The sequence below is a fragment of the Caretta caretta genome, chromosome 1 (genome assembly GCF_965140235.1).
Source record: "Caretta caretta isolate rCarCar2 chromosome 1, rCarCar1.hap1, whole genome shotgun sequence".
Classification (NCBI taxonomy): Eukaryota; Metazoa; Chordata; order Testudines; family Cheloniidae; genus Caretta; species Caretta caretta.
In genome coordinates, this window is record NC_134206.1 from 101,173,957 (window position 1) to 101,193,158 (window position 19,202).

General features: G+C 41.6%; 1 protein-coding gene across 8 annotated transcripts in view; it reads left to right on the plus strand.

Annotated features, from left to right (window-relative positions):
• PCCA (propionyl-CoA carboxylase subunit alpha) overlaps positions 1–19,202 on the plus strand; it is a 435,625-nt gene that overhangs the window by 236,086 nt on the left and 180,337 nt on the right. For all 8 annotated transcript variants that reach the window (XM_048854281.2, XM_048854288.2, XM_048854316.2 and 5 more), the window contains one exon: positions 13,665–13,775. In XM_048854281.2, coding sequence (XP_048710238.1) covers positions 13,665–13,775 — 111 coding nt within the window. The remainder of the gene's footprint in view (positions 1–13,664; positions 13,776–19,202) is intronic.

Sequence of the window (19,202 nt, forward strand, 5' to 3'; positions counted from 1 at the left end):
TTATGTGGAAAAGTGAGATAATTGATATTTTCAGTAGTCAAGTAGGGGTCTGACTGGGTCAGTTCCTTGTACTTTTTTTGTACTCCCTGTTGATTCATGGAAAGCAAGAAAGTAAAATTAACAATACCTCCAAAGCTCTGTCATTACTTCGCTGCAGAAATCATGTTATTTTCATTGTGCTGTGGAGGGAGTGGTGCAGCAGAGTATTCTGTGGAAAAGTGGGAAGAGCACACATGGAAGGAAATAACAAAAGACTAAAAGTGGGCATATGGAGTGGAGGGAAAAGTAAGGCAGCCACTATGGAACAATAGTGGAGGAGGAAATGAAACAAGAAGAGACAGACAGAGGAGACAGGATAGAGAGTGTTAGGATAAAAAGGCCGAGAGGAGTGACATTTCAAAAGAAAAATGGTTACAAAAAGACTGAACTAGGAGATGCTTATGATGAATGTGTGAGAGGAGAAGGAAGTGTACTGCATATATGCTCTGTATGTAAGAGGAGGACTCTTCGGGTATATATACTACTTCTGGGGGAATTCTGCACCACTGCAGAAGGCAGAATTTTGCAGAATTCCCTGTTTGCCCCACAGAATTTCTGGCCCCCACTAAGGGCCACTGGACTCTGCAGAGCCCAGCTCGCAGTGAGCGGAGTGTCCAGCCTGGCTGGGCTGGAGGCTGCACGCTCTTTGATCCTCATTCAAAGAGCGTGCAGGGGATGGGGTGGGAGGGGGCCTGAGAGACCCAGCCAGCTCTGGCAAAGGATGGGGAAGGGCAGGGCTGCACCACACCATGTCCCCCAGCAGAGCAGTGAAGAAGCTGAGTGGAGTAACGGCTCTGGGGGAGCTGGTGTTTGGGCTGGGGGCTGCCCTGCAGTTGGGCTCTGTGAGAAGTCTGAGGGGGGTGGTCTGTAGCTGGGCTGTAGTGTGTGTGTGTGTGTGTGTAGGTGGGGGGTGGTGTCTGGGGGCTACCCCGGGGCTAGGCTCTGTGGGGAGAGGGAGGCTGGTATCTGGGCCAGGGGGTGCCCCATATCTCGGCTCTGTGGGGAAGGGGGTGTGGGTGTCTGGGCTCTGGGTGCCCCACAAAGCTCCCTCCAGCATTCCTCAACTGGAACTGGGTTGTTGTAGAGATTTCTTTAACTTTCTATTCCTGGGGGAAAGTTTTTTGCTGTTGTCTGTATTGTTGACACATTTGTTGACAGGTATTTTGAAATAAATTACCAAAAGAATTGAAACTGGAGTGATTATATTTTATTTCTACAAAATATGCAGAATTTTAAAATATTGTGCGCAGAATTTTTAATTTTTTGGTACAGAATTCCCTTAGGAGTAATATGCCCTGCAGCTGGGTGTTTGCTTCCAAGTGCAGGTAGACAAACATGTGCTGGCTCTGCTTGAGCTTGTGTGCTAAAAACAGCAGTGTAGCCAGAGTAGCATGGGCAGTAGATTGGGCTAGCACCGGATCCAGTGTTTTTTCTTGAATGAGCAAGACTGCCATCTTTGTCTCCGGACGAACGGGTAACCCTTATGTCTCCCTCTCACCCTGATGAATTCAGGCAGTTCCAGGGTCATCTCTGTAGAGTTGCTGGTGAACTACAGATTCCTTTTTGAAGAGGTTTGGGAACCCCAGCACAAACTCCTGGACATCCTCCTTCCATCCAGATCCAACAAAGTAGTGTTCCCCGTTAATGAAGCTATAATGGAGCCAGCTAGGCCTGTTTGGCACATCCCTGCGACTTGAGGTCCCAGCTCGAAGAGGATGGAAAAACATGGTTATGTGCTAGCCACAGGGGCTGAATTCTTGTTTTCTCACCCCTATCCCAACTCTTTGGTGGTCCAAGCAGCTTTGAAAGGGCTCGTCAGCAACCGCTTCAGTCTACTCCTGCGGCAAAGAGGTAAGCACCTACACCTATGGGAGAATGGTCTTCTTGTCATCTAGTCTCCAGTTCAGGATAGCCAAATACCAGGCACTAATGGGCCAAGTATGACTTTCTGAACTACTCCAAGTTTGCAGAGTTCACTGACAACCTTCCACAAGAGGACAGAGTTAGTTTCCAGTTCATATGACTGTCTTTTACGTCAACAAGCACAGAAGAGTAAGATTAATCTCCCTGCGTGTAGAAACAGTCAGCTTGTGGAGCTGGTGTGTCCAAAGCCAAATCACCTTATCAGCAGTGTACCTTCCTGGAAAACACATACTTTCTAATAGTAGGAAGGATTCCGCTAGACAGTTTTACCTGGGTAGGTGGAGACCCGCCCTCCTACCCCTCTTATTGAAGTTGCTGGAAGAAGGAATCGAGGGTGCACAGGGTCGGCAGGGCCTGGCGTTATTAGCACGTGGCACCAGAAGGCACTAGAGCTAATCCAATGGACACCACTAGGGGAAAAATTTCCAGTGACTATGCTTGGGCCATGCATACACCTACACTGGAATGGAAATGTAAAACACATCTCAAAGAACAACAGTTACAGAAGGTTAGTAACTGCTTTCTTCACTTGAACCAATCGATCCACTTACCTGTGTTCTTCTGTAAACTGCACACTTCCTCTGAGGAACAGAGACTCCACGCTCTTGATGTCCAGTGGGCTATGGCCTTTTACCAACACAGAACAAGACTAATCAGGAAGTCCCCAAGACTATTCATCACTATAACAGAAAAAATCAATGGACTAGCGATCTCCACCCAGAGGATCTCGAAATGGATCTCTTGCTGCATTTTATTCTATCAATTATCGAACTTTCCCTTGCCACGGGGTAAATGCTCATTCCATGAGAGCACAAGCAGTGACTGTGGCATTTCTTCAGGAGGTATCCCTCCTTGATATCTGCAAAGTAGCCATGTGGGGTCCATTCACATCTTTGCAAGAGACTGTGCCCTAGTCCAAGACTCCTCTGCTGAATTGGAATGACTATCCTTTGCTCTGCCCTGCCATCTACATCCTCGCATCCTCCTCCTACTTAAGTACTGTTTGTTAATCCCCCACAGTGGGATGCAGTAGGAACCATCACTCAAAGAAGAAGAGGAGGTTACTTACCTATAACTGGAGGTTCCTTGAGATGTGTGGTCCCTGTCTGTATTTCCATCCTTGTCTTCCTTCCCTTCTGCTTTGGATCTCCTCAGATTTGTGGTGGAGAAGGAACTGGAGAGGCAGGCAGTTCAGTCTTCCCTTTATGCCCTTGGTTGGAGGCATGATGTGAGTCAGAGCACATGCATGTGTGGACCAATGGACACTACTTTCAAGTTCTCCGGCTCCAGGTGCATAGTGCAAATGTGTAACCACCCCAGTTACAGGTGAAATACAGATAGGGACCATGCATCTCAAAGAACTTCCAATTACAGGTAAGTAACTTCCTCTTGCCCAGGGTGATATGATTTTTGTTTTTTTTAATCATTTTTCTGTGTGAGTTCATTCAAGAGCACAGTGATTATCTGGTTTCACCTACATAGTTTTTATTGGGGCATTTGGTGCACTGTATGAGGAATGCCACATGTTGTGGTAGGCATGTGTAGGACCCATGGAACTTGAAAGGTGTGTTGTGGGGTGTATTCATCATTGTAACAGTGGAGCTATTTCTGCAGGCTTTGCATCTGTTGTTATGGCAGTGTCTGGTGCTGTTTTGAGTTTGAGAGTCCTAGTCTGTGGGGAACTTGCTTCTGATGATGAGTTTTGCAAGGTTGGGGGGTGGTTTGAAGGCCAGAAGAGGAGGTTCAGGAAAGATTTCTTAAAGGATGCGGTCTCCGTCAAGTATGGATTGTAATGTGAGGGAGATGCCCATACCTGAGCCATTTTTCTTTGGAGACAAATCTGAGGAACTATAACAGATTGAGGTGTTAATATGAGATGTTGGAACAGATTAATAAATTAAACAGTAAAAAGTCAACAGGACCAGATGGTATTCACCAAGAGTTCTGAAGAAACTCAAATATCAAGTTGCAGAATTACAAACTGAGATAGGTTACATATCGATTAAATCAGCCTCTGTAGCAGATGACAGGCAGATACCTAATGTGATGCCGATTTTTAAAAACAGGCTCTAAAGGCAATCCTTGCAATTCCTAGCCAGTGAGCCTAACTTCAATACCAGGCAAATTAGTTGAAACTATAGTAAAGAACAGACTTATCAGACACATAGGTGAATTCAGTATGTTGGGGAAGGGTCAGCATGGTGTCTGTAAAGGGAAATCATGTCTCACCAATCTATTAGACTTCTTTAAGAATGTCAGCAAACATGTGGATGGGATGATCCAGTGGATACAGAGTACTTGGACTTTCAGAAAGCCTTTGACAGTTCCACGCTAAAAGCTCTTAAGCAAAGTAGGCAGTTATAGGAAAAGAGGGAAGGTCCTCTCTTGAATCAGTAACTGGTTAAAAGACAGGAAACAAAGGGTAGGAATAAATGATCAGTTTTCACAGTGGAGAGAGGTAAAAAGTGAGGTTCCTCAGGGATCTGTACTGGGACTAGTGCTGTTCAACATATTTGTAAATGATCTGGAAAAAGGGCTAAACATTGAGGTGATGAAGTTTGCAGATAATAGAACATTACTCAAGATAGTTAAGTCCAAAGCTGACTGCGAAGAATTAAAGGGATCTCCGTGAACTTGGTGACTGGGCAAGTAAATGGGAGATGAAATTCAATGTTGATAAATGCAAAATAATGCACATTGGGAAACATAATCCCAACTAAACATACAAAATGATGGGGTTTTGATGATTTACTTGCTAATGATGGGCAAGTAAATGGGAGATGAAATTCAATGTTGATAAATGCAAAATAATGCACATTGGGAAACATAATCCCAACTAAACATACAAAATGATGCAGCTCAAAAAAGAGATCTTGATAATATGCAGCAGCAGGGGAAAAAAAGCTGCTAATGTTAGGAACCATTAGGAAAGGGATAGAAAATAAGACCGAAAATGTCATAATGCCACCATATAAAACCATGGTAGGCCTACACCTTGAATGCTGCATGAACTTCTGGTTAACCCATCTCAAAAAAGATCGAATTTGGAAAAGTACAGAGAAGGGCGACAAAAATGGTTAGGGTATGGAACAGCTTCCACCTGAGGAGAGATTTAGAAGATGGGGAATGCTCAGCTTAGAAAAGAGACAGCTAAGTATGTATATATTAGAGGTCTATGAAATCATGAATGGTGTGGAGAAAGAGAATAAGAAAGTGTTGTTTACCCTTTCACATAACAAAAGAACCAGGAGTCACCCAATGAAAACTGGCAACAAGTTTAAAACAAACATAAGGAATACTTCGCACAACTCACATTCCGCCTGTGTAACTCATTGCCAAGGCAAAAAAGTATAACTGTATTCAAAAAAGGATTAGATAAATTCATGGAGGATAGGTACATCAATGGCAGTTAACCAAAATGGTCAGAGATGCAGCCCCGTGCTCTGGGTGTCTCCAGAAAACTCCAACTGCCAGAAGCTTGGACTGGACGTATCTGGCACTGGCCACTGTAAGAAGACCGGATAGTGGGCTAGGTAGACCATTGGTCTGACCCAGTATCACCATTCTTAAGTTCTTATTATTTAATGTTACCCTGTATGGGTTCCAGTGTGGGGTGGTAGGTGACAACTGGGGGTGTGCAGTTGGAGGTTTTTTCTCTGTATTGAAGCAGAATGAATTCGGAGAATAACGAATGAACACTCTTCACAAAGCAGTCCCTCCACATCTGATCTTAGTTTTCATGCTCAAAGGAAACTTATAGAACACCTTCAAAAGACAAGCCTGGGAACTTAAATCCATAACTTTGCTGGACACTGAAAATCATGGTTTTAATAAAGACACTGGATTAATGGTTTATTACAACAACCTGTAACTCACTAACCCCCTTTTTTTTTGTCCTGTGACTGCAGAGATGTGAATGGGCCACTTCACCTTGAATGGTCTCATAGAATGTGTGTTAACTACTTACGATAAATAATTTGTTTTACCTGGTATTTAGCTGTGACGCTCTGAGGGCTTGTCTGCACTGCTGTAGCGCTTCAGTGAAGACACTGTCTGTACCAATGGGAGAGGTCCTCCCATCAGCATAGGAAATCCACCTTCCTGAGAGATGGTGGCTAGGTCGATGGTAGAATTTTGGCGATTAGGTCAGTTTAACTGCATTGCTCAAGGATGGGGATTTTTCACACTCCTGAGCAACATAGTTATACCAACCCAATTTCCTAGTGTACACCAGGCTTGAGTACCTTTTCCAGAACCGAAGAAGAGATCTGTGTAGCTTGAAAGCTTTTTTTCACCAATAATAGTCTAATAAAAGATATTACCTCATCCACCTTGTCTCTCTAATATCCTGGGATCAATACTGCTACAACAACACCACAAACAACAATGGACGATACAGAATTTTGCTGTCTGAAATGGAAACTGCACAACATGAAGAAAAAGGAAGTAAAACTAAACAGCGACATCTACTTTGTTAGAAAATGCAAGAAAGAATACATCATCCTAGAGGACTCACCATCTGTAACCCTCTGACTACTACATACAATTCCAAGTATGCTGAACAGCTCTGCAGAAGGACTTCAGAAAAATTGAGTAACCATCTACTGCACCTCATATACTGCAGAAGGGACCACCTCAAACAAGAAATCATCACATAATTCTGCTCCGGGATAAACCATTGCATCCGGACCCACCATATGGACACTACACAACAACCCAACCTCGTCTATTTATCAAGATGGCCCCTAACTGGAGCAGAATTATCTGTTCTCTCCAAGGGACTGAACTTCTGCCCCATGAGAGAACCTGATTCCATACTAACTTGTGGAGAACTGGAAGAATTCTTTCACCGACTCCGCCTCAAAGAATTCTTTCACAATGATGATACCAGCCACACTACCACCTCCCCACCAACTTTTTTTTCATAAGAAAAAAGAATCATATGACTGGACAGCTAGTGGATGACACCACACACTTGATCATTACTTTGAGTGCTTCAGGGAAAAAAAAAAAAAGATTGCGAAATCTTTAACAAACATCACATCCACCACAATCTCTCTGTGGCTGAGACAACAGCTATATAGTCCCTGAAATCTAACTACCAGATAGTGATCAAACCAGAAGACAAAAGGGATGCCATCATAGTTCTCAACAGTGATGACTACACGTCAAGCCAACTGCCAACTCTTCGACACCACCCACCAGAAAGAACTCAAAGAAAACCCACACCACAGTTCACCCTGGAATTTAAGGATATCATCAAATCCTTCCCCAAGCAACTCCAAGAGAAACTCTACAACATCATCCCCCCTCCGCCCCCAAAACCTTCTGCAGGCTTCCCAAGATACACAAACAAGGGAAACCAGGCAGATCCAGGATATCTGACTATGGCACTCTTACTGAAGGAATAGCAGAACTCACAGAAACCATCATCAAGCCACTCACCACACTAGAGGGTCAGCTTCCCTCAGGACACAGCAGTCTTTCTCCACAAACTCTGCAACCTTAACAGTCTCCCTCAGAACACATCACGGCAACCATGGATTTCGCCTCCTTATACACAAATATCCCTCACAATGACGGCATTACAGCCATATCTACAAGTGAATGGACAACATTCAGATATCCACCTCAAACACATTGCCAAACTTATACATTCCATCTCCACCCATAACCGTTTTTATGTTCAACAACACACTTTGTCCAAACCATGAGAACAGCTAGGAGTACTAGGAATCCTCCCCAGTATGCCAACCTCTTCATGGCCATCTTGACGGAGAATTTCTGGACAAATACACCACGAAACCAAAGATATATTTGAGATACATTGATATTTTCAACCTCTTGACAATGACCTAAACTGTGTCATAGACTTCTACATCTTGAACAGCTACCACCCATCCATTAAACTCTCTCTAGAACACTGCCATACCAGCATCAACTCCCTGGACACCACAGTCAGAACCCTACAGACAACAGTGTTCAAGAAACCCATAGATCCAGTAATCACCCAGACACACAAGGAATCTGTTATCTACAGCCAAGTCCTCAGATATCACAGAATATACTGTAAGGACGACACATCTTAACAGATTTAAAACTGCCTTCACCAGACAAGGACATTCCACCAGAGAATCGCATCATGCAATGGGCCACCTAAATACCCTGTGAGAACCTATTTCAAAAAAGAAACTAATCTACTTTTCATCGCTCACCCCTAGTTGTCACCTACCACCCCACACTGGAATCCATATGGGGGATCATTAAACAATTACAACCCGTATGTGATGGGGTCAACATCTGGAAAGATTTCTTTCCAAACACACTCTTTTGGCCTTCAGACAGCCCCGCCACAACCACTCCAAGTGTGTCATCAGAAGGACATTCCTCATAGACCAGGACCACCAACCCAAAGCAGCACCAGGCCCTGCTATAACAACAGATGTAAAACCTGCAGACATCTCGACTGCTCCACTGATCATTGTCTGAAATGATGAAGTGAGCTGTAGCTCACGAAAGCTCATGCTCAAATAAATTGGTTAGTCTCTAAGGTGCCACAAGTCCTCCTTTTCTTTTTGCGAATACAGACTAACACGGCTGTTCCTCTGAAACCTGTCTGAAATTGTAACTCAATGTAGTACTTGAATTTATTTAGTTAGTTTTTGAAGTCCTAATGAAATGAAATGAAATGGAATACCTACTGAAGGTAATGACTTGTAAAGTACAGTACTAGAGTGTTTTTTTCAGACTAGCTTTGCTAAATTATCAGTCAATTCAAATTCTGCATAAAATGAATGTTTGTTTTAGCAATCGATAAGTATGCAAATAAAGTTCTTTCCGTTCCACTTAACACAATTAAAATTCTCAGCAAGTTAAATATATTGAATTGTTTATCTGCGGAGAGGCATGTAGGGCTCCAATTAAGTTTACACGGATAAATGCAGATTTGTGTTTGTGAATGTCAAGCTGACAGAAGCTTAATACTGTAAAAGGGCTAATCAACACTGAATATGTTTAGTGTCAGTAAATATTTATTGTGCAAATGTTGCTCATGGAACGCTAAGGCACAAAAACCAAGTTTATTTTGCTTTTTAGTGACTAAATACTGTAATTTGTATATCATCCCATCCACATCCCTTCTGTATAATTTTGCTTTGTACAAAATTATTTTTATCACTTCATCACTTTGGTGATGGTATTGGAGAAGGACGACACATGAGCTTGGCTGTAGTTTTGGTTTTTTTTTAAACTTAATTAAAAAAGGGGTGAATTTACTGGTATTTGTGGTTTTGTTCCACGAGCATATTCCAGATAGCATGGAGTTGGACCAGGTACAGTGCAGATAGGCAGGCAGTATGCATCATCATATAACTCTGACAGTGGATTTTGGGCCTTCTGTTCCTAAACCAGGATACCAAGATTACTAATCAAACTGTGCCAGATTGTTTTGGTTTTTAATTTGCACAGGTGCTCACTAGGAAGTTGGTTCAGATCACAAAATTAATTGGACCCAAGAGATGTTATATATAGTGTTAGGTCTCCTTAAATTAAAAGCTATGGCATTGACCCAAAGAATCCTTATGCTTTTATGAGGCTGCTGTTGAGGAATATTGTCTCAAAATTAATAGATAATAGATAAAGAATTAAAAGTACATCTTAAGCAGATCTTTTGTTTCATTAATACTTTACAGTGGACAATATGATAGAAAGAAGGAAAAAGAAATAAGAAAAATCTTCCTGTTGGCAACTGCTACTAAACTCTACTGTGTTTTGCCTCACAGTGCATGTCTACACTTCACTAAAATACCCACAGTTGGCCCAGGTCAGCTGACTTGGGCTCATGGGACTCAGGTTGCAGAGCTATAAAATTGCAGTGTAGTTGCTAGGGCTGGGGCCTGGGCTCTAAGACCCCACAAGGGGGAGTGTCCCAGAGCCTCAGCTCCAGTCTGAACCCAAATGTCTACACTGCAGTTTTAGAGCCCTGCAGCCCACGCCTTGCAAGACTGAGTCAGCTGACATGACCCAGCCATGGGTGTTTTATTGCAGTGTAGACAAGAGGTCAGGGAGGGAAACAACAAAGCTGTGATTATGATCCTTATTTATACTGGCAACCCTCTTAACAATATGAATGAGAGGTAGAGAAATAAAAGCTTGTTTTATGAAGGAAACAAAATGAAACTGAATTTTAGTGATTTTTATCTCATGGTTTTCTGGATTACAAAATGTGATTTATTTTATTTTATTTTTAAGTCCGAGGCTGATGGCAGGATTAGTCAATTGCAGAATGGCTATAATATAGTTCAGTTTAGTTTCTAACTTTGCATGAAATAAGCTGTGCCTGTTGGCCTCTGTTTGATCCTGTGAGAGTGGGGGCTAATGTCTGGCCAGTGTTTGGGAAGCAGCAGGTAGTCAGGAGCAAGCTGTTCTAGGGGTCCACGTTTCTGTAGCATGGCAGTTATTCACACACAGATGGAGACCTTATGAACTTTGACAGAGGTCATGCTAAATTGCAAATCTAAAACTTCTAGACTTCTGAAGACTTAGGGTGGCACATTATTATTTTTTCAGTCTGTGATCAGGAACATCATTGAAGCTGTAAACTCACTTTTAAGGAGTAGATCAACCATCCATCCATTGTTTAAACAAGTGATCTTGGGAACAGATACAGTCTTTCATGGTACTTTGAAAGGAAATTATTGCATATTAAAATGCTAATTTACATATGTAGAACACACTTCTTATATTGCTTCTGAAACACCTAGGCTTGCCGGCTTTTATTGAACTTGTAGAAGGACTTTTAGAGCTGAAAGCACTGCAGAAGCCTCTGATTTTTTTTTTTTCCTGTTACACATGGTTTGGAATGAATTAAGATACTCATGGTGGTTTTTGATTTCAGGTCTTTTGGGGCAATCAATTGAGACACCAAGATCTCTGTCATCTGTCATCAGCCATCATCTCAACAGGGATCTTATAGCGGTTTAGGAAAGAAAAACATGAGATGATATGGTTTCACATTGTAACATATTACCTTTTGCATTCAATCGAAGTCAGAGAACACTGAAGGGCTACTCTGTTGTGTTTTAAATTACAATTCTAAAGCTGCCCTTGAAAATGTCATATTTTAATTTACCACAGTTTCTAGTCAAGTGGGAAAATTAGGGGAAAAGTCAATAGTTAGTCTTAAGCTTGGATAGCTCTGCTCTGTAGTATCCAAAATATAGATTATATTTGTTCCCAAGTTACATTCATTTATCTTCTGCCACAGTTCTATGTTTTTACTAAATTGTTTGTTGGAGGTATAAAGAATGGAATGTTATATGTATGTAAACATCCAAGGAGCTTGGATGACCTAATCACCCAGGTGGCTTAGAAACTCATCTTCTTTTAATCACATGGTCAAATTCTCAGAATTGAACTAGATGTATGGTGCTGGTTAATGGCTCATGAACTAGTCTTTAGAGATACAACATTGTTTCATAAGGCTGAAGTCAGATTCCATGTGTTGAAAGTGTTTTCAGTATCGGCCACACAGAGAGCTAGAAAATTCACACCGGCAGAAGACTGTAGGGGGAAAATGTTTTTTAAAAGTGTGCGAACTGGGTTATGCATAAGATAACAAGAATGTTATTCATGTTTCTAAAGCTGGAGAAGGAAAAAAAGGGGGGGGAGTGCATTTTAAAAAAACATTCACTGTATTGCTGAGGTGGTATCTCCATTTCAGAAAAAAGAGAATGTAAATAATTCATTAGATCTGCAGTTGTGAAGTTTGACTATATTTACCTATTCTGGTGCAAATAGTACAGCAATTTCATATTTTATTTTTAATTATGGTTATCAGAAAGACCAGTTAAGCAGTCTTCAGGGTTGATGTGCAGTTTCTACTGATCCCTGAAAATGTACCTGTGAAGTGACAATCTCTAAAATACAAAGCTAGGAAGCTTTCCTCTGAATGTTAGAACTCTTAATGAAAGTGCTCACCCCAGTTAATATTATATGGGTTATGCTCTTCATATAATTACATAACTCTAATAACGGTATTAACTTCCAAGAAATGCTGTTGTTTACTGTGGGACACTGTTCTCTAGCCAGGTCTTTGTTATGCTCATGATGGCTCTTAGAAACCTTTTGCTAAAAATCCTTCCCTAAATTTAAAGAAAGAGTAAGGATAGTGATCTTTGATGGAGATTACTTATTCTCTGGATACACCTAAATTATCCTTTCCAGAGATGGCTCTCAGAAGAGAAAACTTTTTAACTTTAGAAATGGCTGAATTGCATCAATAGCAGATATAAGCAGTTTCACCAGAAAGGATGCTTTATTCTTGCTGCCTCCATCCCCTCCATTCACCACTACAAAGTCGTCACCTTCCACAAACATTTCAATGAAATTACATAGACTTAACGGTGTGTTGTGCTATTTATATAGTCAATATAGTTGCGTGAAAGAAATTTTAAATATTTCTAGCAAAGTGGAGTTGAATGTAAGTTTGTTTTCCTAGAGGTTGTGGATATGAGAGATTTTTGCTTAAATGAGAAGATAAATGATTAGTTTACTCCGTCTTTCACTCTGTCTCTCTGTGGTAGATACTCCTCCAGTACATGGAGTTTACTGCAGAACGTTTTTGAGGGAGCACTGTATTAAAATACAACTTGCATGTTTTTGAGCTATACTGTTGTGGGAGACTGTCAGAAGCAACAGAGAGCATGGTTGTTTGGAGGATTTTTAGTGGGGAATGTAGGAGTTCAATTCACCCACGGATCTTGGCCTTCTCTGTCTCCTAGCAGTCAAAAGCTCCACTTCTTTGCTGGCACAATGTCCTCCAAAAGCAGTAAAGTGGAGAAAAAAGACAAAATAAAAGAAAAGGTGGGAGAAGAAAGAGACAGAAAAGGATAAGCAGAAGGGAAAATGCAAAAACCAAGAACCAATATTTTACCTTTTGTGGCCATTATTGACATGTAATGCAGATGGGGAGAGGCACAGGGGAGTGGAAAATCTTGATTAGAGATTTGGCTGGGCAAGGTTGAGTAAGAGGATATGAAGATTGTATTCTAGAGATGATGGTGTGCAAGCATGAAGAAAGCACAGATAACTCTCAATTTTTTGTAAGATCTATCGGTAACCTTCATGAATTATAAATGACAGAATGTTATAAAATCTTATATAAATGCTTCAAACTTGATTGAGAGACAAGCTAGGTGAGGTAAAATCTTTTAATGAACCGGTGTTTTCATTGCTATGTACATAACTTTCCCAACAGGATGTCTCTAAAAGAATGTCAAGGTGGGTGTGGTTAATGGGAAATGCTGAGCTTGTGGGTATGGCACTGATACTCTGATGGGACTTCACTGAGCTCTCTTTAGGTCCTGTCTATATCTGCTTGGACTAAAGCAAAAACCTTATGGTCACTTTTTGCCCTTATTGACTTCATTAGGTTTTGGATCAGAGTCTGTCAGGAGAGGTGAGAATTGCAAAGATTTATGTCTTAATTAAACTGAATCGTCCAGAAATAGCAGTGTCTGAGTGCTAGGTGGACCACCCTCCCCCCAAAAAGATTCTGTCCGTGCCATGGTTGCCAAATTAGTTGACTGGAATTCAGTCTGAGGGGAAAAAGCAGCCCCCTGAATCTGTTTTGTTTTCTTTGTTTCTCGGTATTGCTTGTGATTAACACATTCATCTGATTTGACTCAATGTTTTATTTATAGGTGTGACTCACAATATAGCTTTACTGCGAGAAGTGATAACCCATCCACGCTTTGTTCAGGGAGATGTCAGCACTAAATTTCTTCCTGATGTGTATCCTGATGGCTTTAAAGGTTTGTTCTCCCTTAAAATATTTTTGTGTGTGAAAGAGTATCTTCATTACTACAATTTCTGTTTACTTCTAGAGTGGATTGTTCTCTAATCAGGTTTTCAATTTTTAAATGAAATCATTATCTACAAAATGTTTTGGAATTTTTAATAGGTTGCAAAATTGGAATTATTTTTCTTGAACTTCAGAAAGACATCTTTGGCTACAAATTGAAAATAAAAAAAAGTCAAATAATGGGCAGGAAATACATATATTTCACATAATCTGATACAGAAAAGGCAACAATAAACATCCTGCTGAATATGGGCATAATCACAGGAGGTGCTTAGTGCTCATAACTCCTATTGACATATGGGTGGTCAGTGGGAGTCTGAGGGCTCTAAGGCCTTGCAACAGACACCATATCAGATTGGGCCCTGTGATACCATGGAAAATACACACTCATTTATCATTGTTAATATTAAATTCATAAGTAATACACATAAGGGGAAATATTTTCTTTGTATTTATATAATCTGTTGCAAATGTAGTTGTTTTATTGAGAAATTAAACCTGTCAGGCACTTCGTTGGGTTTTTTCCACGAGTTCTTATTTTTGGGACCCTTTGTCCTAGCTGTCTAATTTAGTGATTATGCACATATACGTTCCATAGCAGATGGATCTAGACTCCCTCAGAACAGACCAAGGCCAATAAGGCCTGTAACAAAGAGGAAGCAATTTAGATTTCACCTGTACTATAGATCCTCTTTCCAGTAGTGATCACAAGGCTTTACCAAAAGAACGTCTAGACCTCCCTGAAGTGGCCAGTTGGCTTTGTCCACAGGCCCTTCTCACAAACAAGCTCAACCTCCAAGCAGTCATGTTGAGTGATAGAGGACAGCACACCTATTCCTATCCATTGGAAGATGCCTGTCTCTTTTTCTCTGTGTTTGGAAAGAGATCAAGTCAAACAAGTAAGTGCTCTGCACAGTGAAGGAGGGATATGTTATCCAGTTCATCTCTCTCTTCTGAGTCGTCTTCCCCTCCCCTCCCCCACACCTTTCACACACACACACACCCCAGTCCCTTTTCAGGGACCCTTCTCATGAGACCGTTTTGTTTCAAGAAATAATCTCTTCTGGAATTGGAAGCGACAGAGGGAGATCCCTTACCAACACAGAGGGAAAGTTATCTGTTCGTGGTATTTCCTGGTCTCAAAGTTTTCTGATGTCCTTCATCCCATTCTATATCTAAGAAAGCTGAACTGCATCATCAAGAAAGCAAAGTTCAGGATGGTCCCCCTCGCTTCTTCCTTGGGGATTAGAGATTGGCATGGTGCCTTAGATTTACAGGATGCTTACATGTGGCAAAACCTCTCGGCTACAAGAAATTATTTTGATTCATAGCAAGCAACAGCCATTATTGGCATATGGTGCTCCCTTTTGGGCTTTCGTCAGCTCCGAGGGTGTTCACCAAGTGCATCTCAATGGTGGCAGCCCACATATAATATTTAGGCATTCAGATATTTCCTTATCTGAATGATTGGCTAGTTTACAGTACATCAGGTAACCTCCAAATCCAAAACAGCATGAGTGTCATCAGGCAGCTGTTCTCTCATCTGACCCTGCAACTAAAGTTGGACAGATCAAAGTTATAACCAACACTACACAAAACCTTTATCAATGCAGACGTCAATGCCATGACTGCCATGGCTTACCTTCCGATGGAAAGATTTTATCCTGTAGCCTTTCTGTCCAAAAGTCTCAAGTGCAACTCAGTGAGAACAGTGCATGCCTGTCTACATCTCCTGGGCCATGTGGCCTTTTGCATGTACGTAACTTTTCTTCATGACAGACTTCACAATCACTGTCTGCCGGCCTGGCTCCATTCAATATATTGTGTTACTATGCCTCCTCTGGACATACAGACTCCATGATTGCTCCAGTCTCTGGACTGGTGGTTGGATCTGTGCAATGTGTGCAGAGGGGTTCCCTTTCTGTCCCCAGTTTTGAATATGACCCTAGTAACAGATGTCTACCAAGGATTGGGGACCCAACTCAGTCAACTTCAGGCACAAGGTCTTTGGTCACCCCAGGAGTTCTCTCCACATAAATTTCTGGAGTGCAGAGCTATTTGTTGGGCTTGCAAGATGTTTATGTCTGCTATCAAGAACCATGTGATACAAGTTCTTACAGAGACCACCAGTGCCATGTTTTATCTGAACAGGCAGAGAGGTGCAAGATCATCTCAGCTATGCAAGGAAGTCATCCACTTGTGGAAGTATGTATAAGAAACAATGTCTTCCTCAAGGAATTCCACATTCCAGGAGTGAGGAACACAATTGCAGACACCCTCAGCTGGGATTTCATAGACCAACACAAGTGGTCAATCAGAACTAACATCCTCCAAATCTTTCATCAGTGAGGGGGTACCCACTGATAGACTAGTTTGCTACCAACCTGAACTACTAGTGCAAGAGATTTTGCTCCATGGTTGGGGGCAGCTGGGGTTCCATTGCAGATGCCTTTCTTCTCCCCTGGTTCAGTCATCTCCTATATGCATTCCCTCCAGTTCCTCCAATTCTAAGGAAACTGAAAAAAAACAAAGCAACTTGAATCCTAGTGGCACTAGCCTGGCCAAAGCTCTACTGGTTCATGGATCTACGTTGGTTTTCCATCACATCTCCAGTGATGCCCTAGTCCATTCATGCCTCAACTTGGCCCTCGTCAAGGATCATCTATCTCCAAACCAGGGCAGGTCCCTGCATTCCAGTCTCCAATCTTTCCACCTCATGGCATGGATGATCTCTGGTTGAATATTCATGAGAGATGTTCAAGCCATTTTGGTGAACAGCGGGCACTACGTGCACTAGTTACATATATGCGCTAGAGCTACAGATGCTGCAAACTGGAAAAGATTTTAAATTTGGGCAGTCTCAACACAGAGGTCAAAAATGTACTTGACTGTTTTGTTACACCTGAAGTCATCTGGCCTTTCAGTTAGTTGTGTGAGAGTTTACCTGGCTTCCATATCAGCTCTGCATCCTCCAGGGGATGGATTTTCCATCTTCTCTTACCCTCTGGTTTCCAGATTTCTGAAGGGTTTTGTCAGCATCTACCCACCTGTGTCTGACCCAATACCTTTATGGATCCTTAACGTAGTCTACTCTAGACTAATAGGTTCTCCCTATGGCAACAACATTGTTATCTTTGTTGTTCAGGAAGACAGCGTTTCTGGTGGCAGTCACTTCTGCAAGGAGGGTTCAAGCTCTTTTAGCTAGTCCTTCTTTCACAGTCTTTCAAAAGTTTGTATTAGGCCACACGCTAAGATTATGCCGAAGATAGTATCAGCTTTCCACCTGAATCAAACTAGTAATCTTCCGTGTGTGTTTCCTGAAACCTCACTCTTCCAAAGCTGAAAGGAAACTCCACATTTTAGACTTTTGTAGGGCATTGACATGCTCTGTGGATCGTACTAAATCCTTTAGACCCTCTCCCAGGGTTTTTATTGCCTATGCTGAGAGTTAGAGGTCAACCAGTAACAGCTCAGTCCATTTCTCGTTGGATTTCTGATTGCATTAAAGTGGTTCTATGACCTTGATAAAGTCTCCCTCCATCAAACCCAGTCTACCAGAGCACCGTCCAGTCCACGTCATCAGCTGTTCTGAGCGACATCCCTATAGTGATCACCACTCCACTTACCACACAGTGCTTAATTGTAGCTGTAGTGAAAACAAGAATAAGTTTATCAAAGAACAGAGACTCAAATGATAGAAGTAAAAAATATTGGAAACAAATGGTTGCATACAAAACAAACCTTAGCACAGTTGTGTTCAGCCCCATTCACAAAAGTGAGAATCTGTGTGTATGCTCCCTTGTAGGATTGGGACATACAAAATTCAGATTACACAATTAAAATGTATTATCATATTTTTTCTATTTAATTTTATTGTAAAATGAGTGTCTTTTCACTGACCTCATTGGGTCAGGTCCTGAGTGTTTTTTTCCTCCAAAAACTAATTTCTGTAAAATGTGTAAGAATCTAAATAAAATAATTAAGTAAATAAAAACTGATTTCAGTCTCAGGTTTCCATAGGTTTATTATAAACTAAAGTTAACATCTTTTTAAATTGAGATATATCTTGACAACTTTTCGATTAACCTACATTGCCCACTTTAAATTAAATCTTTGCTTTGACTGGCATATACAATAGTTTTTATAGTTATTTTTAAACATGTCTCTTCACCCTCTCTAAATTAATCTTCACCAATACAAAAATGCTTGCTTAGTTTGTTTTAGGCATTTTCTTAAAAAAGTTACTACGCTAATTTAAGCTCTGTCAGGCATTCTCCGACTGGGAATACTACTACTTTGCTGCTCCTCACACTGTTTAGTTTAGATAGAACATCAGGGTTTAGCAATGGCATGGCACTAGATTGTCTCCATCACCACGGTGGCTGAGCACCTCCCAGTCTTTAATGCACTGTGGCACCCCATGAGGTAGGGGTGTCACATTATACAGATGAGGAACTGAGGTACAGAGAGACTAAAGTCACTCAAGGTCCCAGAAGAGAATTGAACCACGGTCTCCTGAATTTCACTATAACATCCTGTCTAGTGGACCATCCTCCCTCTTTTCAACGCCCTCTCATAGCTGACCCAAAAGTGTGGCTTTGTCCCTAACCCTAAATATTGTGTTTATCTAATGTTGGGGGAATTTTCTTTAAGTTCCACACTTCCACCAGTAGAGTCTCTCTTACTCTACTGATAATGTAGAAGAGGGCTCCTATGAAGACAGGAAGTGGGGCATATGTGCGGGTGTTGCAGAAGCCATGCTAAAACGTATGAGACAGTGGGTAGGGGATCTTTCATTTTTCCCACCCCAGTAGTACCTAGTTTTGGGTTTTGGACTCCATATTGGATAGCATGGTGGTTTAAAGGGCATTCCTAACACAGTTCCCTCTCTCTTCCTCTCTGTAATTTCTGTAATGAATGTGATGAAAGAGGGTTGCATGTTGCTCACATTGAGTGTCTGAGGGAAAGACTCATAGATGTATTGCATTTGGGATGCTACAGGAAAGGGCTAAGGGGCTCTTTAGAAGTGTGTGAAAGTCTTGAATGATTTTTTGCGATTGCTTTTATTAAACAAAGAAGAGGAACCATCTGACCACTTTTTATGATGGAGGAGGGAGGACAGTTGCTATTACCTATGCCCAAAACTCTGCTCACCTTCCCGCCCATTAGCACTGATTCTTCCTGTCCATTTTAGGAAATAGCCAAACCCTACAGACTTCCTTTACACTCCTAAGGTATTCCAGGTGGCCTTCTTTCCTCCTTGGGATCTAGGTTAGAACTTTATGGCCTTTCAGGAGACCCCCTTGCTCTTCAGAATGGCTGAGGAGTCTTCTTTTTGAACATCAGAAAGGGACCTGTCCAGCCCCAAAAGGTCATA